The following is a 12,666-nucleotide window of genomic DNA, read 5'->3' on the forward strand; positions in this document are numbered from 1 at the left end:
TCAATTTGCACGATTCCGCCGGAAGACACCGAATCCGCACGCAGCGGTACCGCACCTCCCCGGCGGGCCCGGGCTCTGCGGGACCGATCCCGCACGGCCCACTCGCTCCTCCTTGCCCGCTTCCCCGTGCTCCAATTCCCCTGCAGGTTCGGAACCCCCCTCAAACCTCTCGGTTCCGATCCCAAACCCCGGAATCCCCCCCGACCCGGCCCCGCCCGCACGTGCCGCCACACCTGCGCCTCCAGCTCACGCCCCGCCCCACCCTGCCCGATCAGCCAATCAGAGCGAGGGGACTCTGGCCGGCAGCCAATGGGAGCGCGGATACCGCCGCCCCCCTTCTCTCCCCCACCCCGCCCCCTTATTTGAGGCGCCTCGCACGGCCCCGGGCTCCCAGAGGCGGCGGAGCGGAGGGTGCGGAGGGACCCCCAGACCCCCCCCCCTGCACCCTCACATCCCTCCCTGCACCCCCACCCCCTGCGGGACCCCCAAGCGCATCCCTGCGCCCCCGCTTCTCGGGGGAGCGGCCGCTCCCGGGCGGCTGCACCCCCCCTGACACCCCTACCCCCGCCCCGGTCCCCCCCATGGAGGCTTTTCCCGGCGGCAAGCTGGAGCAGCACCGGCACCTCCCGCCCGTGGAGTGCCTACCGGCGGCCCGGTTCGGCGGCCGGAGTCACAGCACCTGCGGAAACGTCTTCAACTCCTGGAACGACTACCTGGGGCTCGCCACGCTCATCACCAAAGCCGTGCACCCAGGAAAAGGTTTCGGCGCCGAGCCCCCGCCGTGGTGGTGGCGGCGGCTGAGGAGGAGGAAGAGGAAGAGGAGGAGGAGGAGGAAGAGGTGGCGGGACCGTACTTCGAGGACTTGCACGACTTGGACCTGTGCGGGCATCACCTTCATCACCACCATCACCACCACCACACGGCGAGGGGCTGCTGGAGGAGCGTTTCGCCGATTTCAGCCCCTTCCCTGGGCGCGGCGGTCCGGCGGCCGTCGTTTTCGACTGCTCGGGGGAGCACCCGGGCCGGGAGGGTTCGGCCCACGCCTGGGGGCGGGGTGGTGGTGGCGGGTCGGCTGCCGAACCACCCGCGGGCCGCCTCCCGTCTCCTCAAACCCGATTGCAGGTCTGCGTCTTCTGCCGGAATAACAAGGAGGCGGTGGCCCTCTACACCACCCACATCCTCAAGGGACCCGACGGCCGCGTCCTCTGCCCGGTGCTCCGGCGCTACACCTGCCCTCTCTGCGGGGCCAGCGGCGACAATGCCCACACCATCAAGTACTGTCCCCTCTCCAAAATGCAGGCGGCCAAACAGCTCAAACACGCCCGGACCGCCCTGGGGAAGAAGGGGCGTTAGGCGCCGGCACCCCGGGGGCAGCCCCGGCTTCCTCCCGCCTCTTCCCTGGGGGTTTTGTTGGTTTTATTTTGGAGCGGATGGCGGGTTTTGTGCATTCACACATTAATACATTAAAGGCGAGGACTGGCGAGCGGGAGCGCCGGGCCGGTGGCCGTGTCGCCGCCGCTGGTGGCCGGGGCGCGCTGGCACCGCGCAGTTTAGATGCACTGTATTTGTTTATTGTACGGAAAAAAAAAAATTTATATATATCTATATATATGTGATTTTTACGGAAACGGATTAACGGCGAGACCTAACTGAGAAGGGAGGGTTAAACCGAGCACCGGGCGGAGAGCGGGACAGGGGGCTGACACGGGGGTCCCCGGGCGCTGCTGCTGCTGCCGCCGCCGGACCCCTCTCTGCCCCTCAGAAGAGGGGTGAGCGGTGACAGTCGCGTCCCCAACCCCTCGGAGCCGTCGGGGGGTCTGGCTGGCACAGCCCGGGCGGGAGAGCTGTCGTCTTGCTGTTTAATTAGGGTACAACGCTCCGCGTCTTAAAGTCACCACCCGAGCACTCCTTTTTCTTCACCCATCTTAAAACCGGGAAGCAAATCGTGATCAAGCCTGCACTCGGTTAATCGCTCGGTCATTACCACCCCCTCCCCGACATGGCATCACCCTCCCCTGCACCATGGGAGACCAAAGCTCTGCCCCACCGTCACCCCTGAGCCGTTCTGGAGTCTCGCAGGTCCCCGAGTCTGATACGCGGCTTTAAGGAAGGACTGAGAGGAGAAAGCATTGAATTGCTTGCTGGGAAACACACTTGACTTTTGGGCCGAGGTGCAGTTTGATCCCCTTCTGCTGAAGGAAAGGCAGTAAGTATGGCAGAGAATGAGCTCTGGTGGAGTTTGTGTTTATGCTGGAGAGGGGGATGGCGACGGGAAAGAAGCCTTTGGAGAGGAGAGGGCTGGACAAAGCAGAAGGCTGTGACCGTAGGAGAATGGTGGAAGGGGAGGTTGCATATTTTCAAGAGTTGAGAGAATGTGCTTTTTAACTGATTGCAGGGTGGGAGGCAGGCATCAGCTCATGGGGTTAGCAAATATCCTAAACACTACATGGACTTCACAAAACCTAAGATTGGTGCTGGATGCCTGGGCCCTAGGTGATGGTGGTTGTTCCTTGGTACTGAGTATGACAGGACTACGTTGCTTTTAATCCTCAGGAGAGCAAAAACTGCTTTTCCTGTGACTGGGAGGCAGGAAAAGGAGCAGCAGCTGGTTTGGAGCTTGCTTAAGAATCGTCCAGAACAGAAAGGCAGGTGCCTATGTTCTCTGTGCAGAGAGCAGATGAAGTACAGTGCAAGCTGCAGGTGGCTTTACTTGAGGCATGGAGAGGCTGCTTGGTCCCCAGGGGTGGCCCTGGCAAAAGCAGGGAGCTGACAAGAGGCTTGTGCAGGAGCTGCTGGGGCACCACCAGGAGAAAGGCCCTGATGGGAAAAGGGAGGTAAGGAAATGAGGGGTGATGCAGATTTGGGTGGGTTCCTTTGGAGAAGCTGCTCGACAGGGTGGGAGATGGGGCAGAGTGGCGAGGAGCAGGATAGTGGTAAATGGAGCCAAAACATGTGCAGAGTGGGCTGGGGAGGAGACCCAGGGTTTTAGATGTTGCTGTTATTGCCTCAGAGCTGTAGAAATTAGGAGGGAGAAACTGAATCTGTGTGGAAACCTTCTCTAAAATCTTCATCAAATAGCTTCAAAGATGTTGTCAAATCTGTTACCAAATGCAATGGGGCTTGAATTGAGCAGTCAGTGGCTGTGGCTACCTTCTCCTTGGGCTAAGTACCTTGGGCTGTGTCCCATGGTTACTCAGAGGTCAGATGGGTTTGGTTCTGTGATACCCGGTCCACATAGGCTGAATCTCTTTCTGCCACACATTAGAATCAAGCTGAAGTGTGATGCTATGAGAGTTTTCTTCTGTGCTTCTGTTACCTCCTTGTGGAAAGTTGAAGATCAGTTCATATGTCTGAATGCAGTTGATTGTTACTGGACAGAAAAAAAGAAAAAAAAAAAAGGCAAGTAAAGCTTTCTCAGTTATTTTCTTTGGGGTAGTTCTGGCAGGGCTGGAGCTTTTCTGATACATCCCCCCCACCTTGTTCATCTGTACATTGAGCTACTGTGTAGGATCAGCTCTATTGCAATGCCTCCAGGTGCACCAGGAGATCCCCTGAACTGGACTTTCCTTGTGCCCATTTCTTCCCTCCACTCATGTAAGAGGAAACCTGCCCTGCCCAGGGCTTCTGCTGGCTCCTCCTGTCCTGCAGCCTTGCTGTGAAAAAGGAGGCACAGTATGGGTGTTGGGCATCTGATCAGAAGATAAGGTGGTAGAGAAACAGCTTCAAAAGACCAACTGGGACAAAACCTCCTCCAAACTATTCCAGAGATAAGACAACAAGATTCCAAATCAGCAAAAGGCAGGATGAGAGGAAAGCATCTGTGACATGATTTTGTCACAGGACAACTTGCCCTTTAAACTTTTGCAGGTCTGTGTCTCATAAAGACTGAGCCTTTAAGAACATTTTGTTGGGTTGGTTTGTTTCGTTTTTTTTTTTTTTTTCTAGTCAGCTCCTGCAATTTCCTGTGCACCAGCACACTCCTTGTGGCACTGTGTAAGCAGAAACATGCTTGTTCTGGGTCACTCTGAAAAGCTTATTACAACAGATCGTGCTTACAGTGTTGCTTTGGCTCCTTAAATTACTGGGAGCATTTTCCATTAGTAACTTCAATCCTAGGAATAGCAAATAGCTTAATCTGAAAGTAACCTAGGTTGGAAGCTGTTATGTGCTCCACCAAAGAGGTCTAAAGAAAGCAAGCCCCTTGCTATCTTCCTTTGTTCTGCTGGCATCAAAAGATCACAACCACTCAATTTAAACCAAATATTTTCAGAGAATTATATTACAGGGAAATACTCATAAGTATGTCAGTGATGGAATCTTGTCCCTAGTGGTATTTTGGTAAGAGGAATGAAACAACAGTATTGGGCAGCTCATGGCCCACTTGATACCAGTCTGGGCAGAAAGGGAACTCCTTCTAAATAAAAACTCCTTTCAGATGCAGAGAGAACTTGATTCACCTAAAGTCAGGTAAGTCTGTACCCATCTTTAGTGACACCCATCTGGACAGAACTGCCTCTGTCTCAGTGCCTTAAGCCACAGGTTTAAACCCCAAAGGCTATGAACATCTTCACTTCCATAGCTGTACCTATTACTATAGGTACCTATAGCTGTACCTATTATTATATACTGGGCACAGTCTGCCCCATCACAGCAGGAGGGAGGCAATTCCTTCTCATATGGCTGCAGGAAGGGTCAGGTGCTCCTCTTAAGCCTCTCATGCTGCCTGCATCTTTCAGTTCTGTGGTAAAGGGCCGAGGATGGGTGCTGGTGGTAGATTTTTCACCTTGCTTTTCACTGACACAACCCCTTTACCTTGTAGGTGTGCAAAAATTGTAACAAGTGCTGTGTAGTTACAGAAGGAAAACGTGGCTACGGGTGCAGCTCCTGTCAGTGTGTGCAGCCCAGAGATGTTCAAACCACCAAGATACATTTTATGTACAGCAAGACAAGACTTCTGGCTCTCTTCCTGGTGGAGATTGCCTCCTGGCTGTCCACCAGCCAATCTGCACCCTAGTTTGGTGTCACCAAGGCCACGACGTGTACCCAGATGCAGCTGTGGCAGTGCCCAAGGCTGGGAGTGGCACACTTCATTCATTGCCCTTGCCAGCTCTCAAAATACCAATTTGATTTTTGAGAACAAAGGCATTTTTAGAGGAAACAATTCCAATGGCTATGCCCTACTTCTGCTGAGCTCTGTGACAGCTCTCAGCACTGCTCAGCAGTGAGGGCTCAGTCTCTGGGCAGCTCCTGGAGCAGAAGAGAAGCTGGGCTGTTCATACCTGCTCACATCCTGCCTTGCTCTGCTGGAGATGTGTTTTAATCGAGCAACATTTGCATCATTTAAGCAGGAGCAGCAGCCTCGAGTTCTGCCTTCTAAATATAGCACGTGGCAGTGTAAGGTTCACTGGAAGTTGTAGCTGTTTCAGTGGATGTGGATCAGGTGCAGCAATGCTTGGCAAGTCAGTCATTCCTCTGACCTCATCAATGCTTGGAGGTCACCAAACTTTGCTGATGGTGGCTGGAGATGGAGGTTTTCTGTTGGCTCTGGTCAATAGTGGGGTTTGATGACTGTAGTTAGTGCTCTGTTTAAAATGCTCAAGCAGTGAAATAAACAGCCTGGCATGCCTGTAAAGCTCCCAGATCCTGCAGATCTTTTCTCAAGCTGCTCAGTCCTCAGAGTTCTACATGTGTTGGCAACATGGTCAGAGTCTCAGTGGAGGTTGAGGCACAAACCTGGGAACACAGCTTGGAGCTGCTGCAGCAGTCACTAAAATCGCTTTGTTTGGATAAGGTTAAAAAGCCATGGCTGGAGGTATTCTTGACATCTTGATGGCTGGAGGAAGGCAGTTGTTGCACCCATCTTCAGAAACTGCCAAAAGGAACCACCAGAGAACCTGCAGGCCAGATGGTGTCACTTCAAGCCCTGGGACCGTCATGGAAGAAGCACATTTTGGGGCACATGCAGAAGGTGACTGGGAACAGCATGGATTTACTGAGGGTAAACCATGCCTGAATCACCACTCTTCAACAACAAAGTAACTTTGTGGCTCCATGTTCTTCACCACAACTTTAGCAAGGCTTTTAACACTGTCTCACAGAATATTCTTGTGCCCAAGGTAGGATGTTACAGCTTAGTTGGACTACCAGCTGGGAGAAAAAGGGGTTGGATGTTCAGGCTCAGCATCCTGGTTAATGGCCTGGAGTGGCTTTACCCTGGTGCTGTTCAAGGACCTGGAGGCAGCAACAGGGTGCTCTGTCAGCAGGTCTGTGGATGACACTGAACTGGGAGGACCAATTTAAATTAAAATTAGAGAGCAAATGAAGTACCAAGCACCCTAAGTATACAAACAGCACTAGAAAACCCCTAGATTTAGCCCAATTCTCATAATATCTTGTACCTGATATTTAGTAAACTCTACCTCTGTGTATACTTCTATGCCTGTGAAAAGGGAACAAAAATATAATTTACTCTTTGCCACAGTGACTGTTTGTGAGCCTTAATACTTCAAATTAGCTATATTGTTTTATAGTATTGTTGTTAGTGGAGGCTCATGAAAGAAATCTGTTTTAGAAATATATTTGATGGGCATAAAATCAGCTTATTACAAATTCTGTTCATACACATCAAAATTAAACCAGGTTTCTCAGGAAGAAACCATGCCAGGTGCTCTCACATCCTCCTTCAGCTGGTACAGTTGTTCTGCATTACACACAGAGCAGGGAGTTACTAAAAAGCCAAGACACTGTAGCAGCTAATTCCTTAAGTTGTTTATTTATCATTGAAGAAACACACAGCAGCAAGTTCTGTGTTGGCTTCAGTATGACCAGATAGTTAATTGTTGTTACCTCACCCCAAAACTGAAGGCAACACAGCCATTACTACAAATGACTTGTTTGGAAAGGGAAAGAATTGACCCTGAAGACAAAGAGTTGGGGGAAGATTCAACAAGTTCTCCAAAAAACCACACATTTTAAATATGACAATATTTATAAATCCTTGAAAGGCATGAATTATCCAGAAATGGAAAAAGCAAGTGTGATATTGGCAACAGAAAATACATAGCCATATCCTTACCAAAACACTTAAATTGTAAAAGCTTGTGATGTTCTCTGGTTGTACACTGCAGCAGTACTGGAACAAGGACTGCAAAATGGCCTCGTAGGCATTATGTATTCAAGTAAATCTGCAGAAAATATCCCAGTGTAGCTAATGCTCATAATGTTTGCTGTATTTAATTCAAATTTAAACAACTTACTGAATTTAGATAGTGATGAAATACATCTCTCAGAAACCACCTGCCCCCAAAGATACCTCTGTAAAAGAGGGCTTTTGTATTTTTTGGCTAATTAAGGAGATTCATTTATCTCTGCTTTTTTTTTCTCAATAATTCCACTGTGTGAACAGAGGGGTTTTCAAATGCATGTTCTGTGACAGTAATACCCCATTCCAAATTAAGAAAGACTAAAACCAAAAAGGTCAGCCTGTTCTGGTGCAAGAGAGAAGCATTACTCAAGACAACTGTTGGGCTCACCTCTTCTTTATTTTAGCAACAAATGACCCATGAAATAAGCATCATTTGAAATTTCATCAACCGGCATTCCATTCCCAACCTTCTGCTGTGAGTTTGTGCATGATCAATCTATAGGAGTAAAGTAATTCAAGCTCATGCTTTCGTGTTACCTCAAAACATTTGTTAAAGAATTCCCATTCAGAATGTTTATAAGCACAAAGAGAATCCGCAGATTTGATCAAAGCTAAAACATGGGCTGAGCTCCGGGCCCCTCGCTTAACGCCGGACAGTGGTCCACCCTTCCTCATCTGTCTCGTTTTTAGTACGGCGAACGGGCTCACGCTCCTTTTCTGTTTTCCAGGAACCTTTCTCCTTCTCCCCATCTCTTTCCCGTTCTTTGGATGCCGGAGGGGGAGCTGAAGCTGGAGGAGCAGCAGGAGCAGGAGCCGCTCGCCGGACGGGCTCACGTTCTTCTCCGCGTTCCTCTCTCCTGTCATCAGCACGTCGCCACGAGCTTGCTACAAAGACAATAAAACCACCTTTGTCATGCTCCACCAGCAGCCTGAAAGAGTTTAAACAAATGTGTCCAGCACCCAGAGTCTTGATTTACTGATCCCCAGAGGTAACATGGCAGCCAAATGAAGAGTTTCATTTTTAGGGTGAAGTAATGGACAGGAACTACTCTCAAGCCTCTTCTCAGAGTCAGGGTTGTTGTGGGCAACCCAAGTGTCATCTCTAAAACACAGGAACTGCAGGAAGAATGGGCCACTGGATGTACATGCTTTTGTAAAAATATATTCTTATATTGCTAGCAGAATTAAAGCACACACAAGAAAATGTCTCCTGGGAAATGACTGAGCCCTGAAAACAGAAAAATCCTAACAGAAAAACTCCTGTGGAAGGTGTTCACTCCCAAAAGACAGTAAATTAATTACTCTTCAGCCTGCTGAAATCAGAGGTTATGAACAGCACTGGATTACACAGCTCCACAGGTAACAGCACTCACCATCCTTTGCTACATCAAAACTGTTCTTTTCCACCAAAAGGATGGTAGAAATCCCCCCCAGCTGTGTCTGACCCGAGCTGCGTTAAACACCAAACCAGGCAAATACCAACATTTCTTGATTCATTAAAGCCAATAAATCTCAATGTTAAGAACCCTCAGCCTCTCCTGACAGAACCCCTCACAAGCAGGGCAGGGACAGTGTGGAATGCTGAGCCTGGAATGTGGGGTATCTCAGGCCAAATATATTTGCTGTTACTGTACTTTTAGAGCAGAGCAAAGGATTAATAAATGTACATAATTAAAACAGGCTCATGTATGTAATTAAAGTAGGTTATTCATCAAAGGCCACCCACAAGGCCTTGTTTGGAAATATTTCCCTCATATTTTAATGGTTTTAAGAAATTAACAAAAGTTGCTTTCTGGGATGTCTTACTTTGATAATTCAAGTACAAGAAATCGTTTCAACCCTGAACATAATCCTACAGTGACACCTGCATACTAAAAAATGTTACATCCTGCTGCTGCAGATGTGAAACACTGAGAAGAATGCAGTTAAAAAGTTAGGATTCATGAAAAATGTGTTAATTACACTTAAGCTTCTCTCTATCACTTTGCTTCTGCACAGGGAGTTTAGATGGCTGAAAATACAACTGCTTCCCACTTCACCAGACCCCAAGGGCACTGTCTGGGTAGCCCTAGGCCCTGCAATGACTGTCAGCTTTAGGCACACAAGGATAAACATACGTTCTTCCCGCTCAGATCTGAGTGGTGGTCCTCTCCTGAGGGGTGGCTCTCTGTCATCACCACGTCGATCCCTCATGTCACGGCCACCTCTGTCCCACTCTTCTCGGCGACTTGAATCTCTCCAGCTAGAAGTTTCCTCAGCTGGCCCTCTTCTCCAACCAGCATCATCCCTTTTGCCATGCAAAACATCAAGGTGAGACTAAATGTTAAGATTTTATCTATGCCATGGAAGGAAGCAAAAAAAAAAAAAAAAAATTAAAAAAATATCACAACACAGATCTGTTTTCAGGCCTGGTGGGTCTCTGTTTAACACCCTGACATATTTCCAAAGCTTTTTCTGTTCTTCTGGAGCCCAACCCGAAAATCTTTTGACTCAGGTTAAAAAGAAATAATAAAAAGAGGAGAAAAGCATTTTAGAAATTCCTTCTGTAAGCAGTTAAAAATAAGAAACCAAAAAGCCCCCAAAATGCCACTCTGCATTTACTGAAGTGCTTCATTTCATAGAAACCAACCACTCTTCCTTTCACTAGGACACGTCACATTATTTCTTCATCAGCAGGGCACTTCCTTTTTTTAAAAATAAAGATTCTAGATGTAGTGAAGTGGAGAAGCCAAACCTGGGACGCCTGAAGCGATCATCCCGATCAAAATCTCTGTCAAATTCACGATCTTTCTCATTCTCATCCCGATCTTTGTCTCTATCCCAGTCACGGTCTCCTGGAGGTCTGGAATCCCTGGGAGGCCCCCAGCTGTCCTCCCGAGCCTTTTCTCTTTCTCTCCATCCCCCTGCAAGTCAGAAACACAAAGGAATGTATGACCGAGCTCCCATTTCTCTCTAGACAAAGAATCCTTTAAAACCCGCAAAGGAACTGGTTCTTCAAGTTTTGATCCCTGAGGACCCAACTCAAGATGTTTGTGTAAAGCCTGCACCTTGAGCAGGAGCCAGAGCCACTGTAGGAACTGCTTAATGTGCAGCTAGTGACCTTTGGGGTTATTTAGTCTGGAGAAGAGGAGGCTCAGGGGAGACCTCATCACTCTCTACAACTCCCTTGAAAGGAGGTTGGAGCCAGGGGGCAATCGGGCTCTGCTCCCAACCACTTATCAGTAAGACAAGAGGGCATGGGCTTAAGCTCTGCCAGGGGAGGTTTAGGTTTGATATTAGGAAAAAATTATTTAGAGAGGGTGATCAGGCATTGGAATGGGCTGCCCAGGGAAGTAGTGGATCCTCCATCCCTGGAGATATTTAAAAAGAGACTGGATGTGGCACTCAGTGCCATGGGCTGGGAACCACGGGGGGGAGAAGATCAAGGGTTGGACTTGATGATCTCAGAGGTCCTTTCAACCCAGATGATTCTGTGATTCTATTTATGATTCTATGATCTATCCCTCATGTGGGACCCACTGCCTGCAGCAGTTTAGCAGAGCTGATGATAACAGTCAGCAGTTTTCAGTTCCAAACCACAAGCTCCTTCAAGTCTTGTGCAAAACAAGTGCAGGAAAAAGTGAAGGAGGTGGCTCAGACAGCAGATTCCTTTGTGAGTATCTACAACTGAGGTTTTAGGCAAGCAAATTTTTATGAATATCCTGCTCAAAACACGATTTTTAAGAAACGCAGACACAAAAGCCAAAAAAAGGCATGATAAAAACAGGAATATCTTTGTATATCAAATATTAGTATCTTTGAACATAAAAAGCTTATCAAAACCAGACCCACTTGAATGATGTATCAAAATCCTCCACAGGAGGTTAATTTCAGACACAGAGAGAGGGCAGGGCAAGAGATCAAGGTGTGCCAAGCCAGTGAGAATGCTCCTCTCCCATCAGAACACTCCAATCGCTGCGTTTTGGTTTTGCACACAGGCAAACCACCAGCATTTCCAAGAAACCTTTAGGTATCTCCAAGGCAAGCAGCAGACACTGCTGCATTTTTTTAAATTAAACCAAACCAAAAGTTTTAATTATACTAAAGAAAGGAGTGTCCACATTAGCTGATTATCCCACCTCTGGCTCTGAGTACAGTTACATCCTAGGTTAACACACGGTTTGGAGATCAGATTTTACCTGGTTTTCCAAAGGGTCTCCAAGGACCTGGTCTTGAATCATCACCTCCACGCCACGGACCCCTGTCATCATCTCTCCTGGAGAGCCTGTCATCATCTGCATTACGCCATGGTCCCCTGTCATCATCCATCCCTCTCCTGGGACCTCTGTCGTCATCCATCCCTCTCCTGGGACCTCTGTCATCATCCATCCCTCTCCTGGGACCTCTGTCATCATCTGCTGCACGCCAGCTGCCCCGGTCATCATCCAAAGCACGTCTGGGGGGTCTGTCATCATCCATGGCACGTCGGGGGGGTCTGTCATCATCCAGACCACGCCTGGGTCCTCTGTCGTCATCTGCTGCGCGCCAACTGCCTCTGTCATCGTCCAGCCCGCGCCTGGGTGGTCTGTCATCATCCAGGACACGTCTGGGGGGTCTGTCATCATCCAGGACACGTCGGGGGGGTCTGTCATCATCCAGGACACGTCGGGGGGGTCTGTCGTCATCCAAGACACGTCGGGGGGGTCTGTCGTCATCCAAAGCCCGCCTGGGAGGTCTGTCGTCATCCATTCCACGTCTGGGACCTCTGTCATCATCTGCAGCCCGCCAGCTCCCTCTGTCATCATCCAAACCACGCCTGGGGGGCCTGTCCTCATCCAAACCACGTCTGGGGGGCCTGTCCTCATCCAAACCACGTCTGGGGGGCCTGTCGTCGTCCCCTTCACGTCTAGGTGGCCTGTCCTCCTCTCCTTCACGCCTCGCTGGCCTGTCCTCCGTTGATTCCGCAGGAGGACGTTCCTTTTCTTCTGCAGCACCACGTCGTGGCAAGTCGTCCCCTCGACGTGGCAAGTCGTCCCCTCGACGTGGCAGGTCGTCCCCACGTCGTGGCAGGTCATCCCCTCGACGGAAAGATCTTTCATCATCTCTCGTGTCTCCTCGCCGCCAATCTCTACAAAAGCACAGGGAATGAACAGAAAGTTGAAGCTGACATGCAGGAAATATTTCCATGTAAGACTGACATTATTACAACCTCCTCAAAGCTGTTTCTGAATGTCTCCACGACGTGGTTGCAAACACATTTACAGAGCTTGCAGGTTTTGAAGGCACACCTTCTACTTGCCCAGACTGCTATGGGAAAGTGGGCAGGTCACCATCCCTACAGCTTCAGTACAGACTGAATCATTTATGATCTCCTTCAAAACCACAGTCTGAACCAACACTTTCTTGTTGGTTAACTGCTGAAACACACCACAGAAGAGGTTTGGGCTTCTGCACCAATCAGCTGCCCCTGTACTCAGTGCTGGTGAGGCCACAGCTTGAGTCCTGTGTCCAGTTCTGGGCCCCTCAGCTCAGGAAGGAGATTG

General features: G+C 49.4%; 2 protein-coding genes across 4 annotated transcripts in view; one reads left to right on the top strand and one right to left on the bottom strand.

Annotated features, from left to right (window-relative positions):
- Positions 1–549: 549 nt before the first annotated feature.
- Positions 550–1,500, top strand: NANOS1 (nanos C2HC-type zinc finger 1). Its single transcript, XM_030453760.1, is given in 5 exon segments — positions 550–777; positions 780–916; positions 919–1,047; positions 1,049–1,112; positions 1,115–1,500. Coding segments are annotated over 5 exon segments (765 nt in total). The 5' UTR covers positions 550–581; the 3' UTR covers positions 1,354–1,500.
- A 5,253-nt stretch (positions 1,501–6,753) lies between these two features.
- EIF3A (eukaryotic translation initiation factor 3 subunit A) overlaps positions 6,754–12,666 on the bottom strand; it is a 34,503-nt gene continuing 28,590 nt past the window's right edge. Inside the window, exons 19-23 of one of the 3 annotated variants that reach the window (XM_030453763.1) lie at positions 11,527–12,251; positions 11,323–11,466; positions 9,879–10,047; positions 9,262–9,431; positions 6,754–8,029 (exon numbers count right to left, since the gene is read on the bottom strand). In XM_030453763.1, coding sequence (XP_030309623.1) covers positions 7,788–8,029; positions 9,262–9,431; positions 9,879–10,047; positions 11,323–11,466; positions 11,527–12,251 — 1,450 coding nt within the window. In that variant the 3' untranslated portion in view covers positions 6,754–7,787. Of the gene's footprint in view, positions 8,030–9,261; positions 9,432–9,878; positions 10,048–11,322; positions 12,252–12,666 lie in introns of all 3 variants that reach the window. The other 2 variants (XM_030453762.1, XM_030453761.1) reach the window with 2 other exon arrangements.

Source organism: Calypte anna, chromosome 6 (genome assembly GCF_003957555.1).
Source record: "Calypte anna isolate BGI_N300 chromosome 6, bCalAnn1_v1.p, whole genome shotgun sequence".
Lineage (NCBI taxonomy): Eukaryota > Metazoa > Chordata > Aves > Apodiformes > Trochilidae > Calypte > Calypte anna.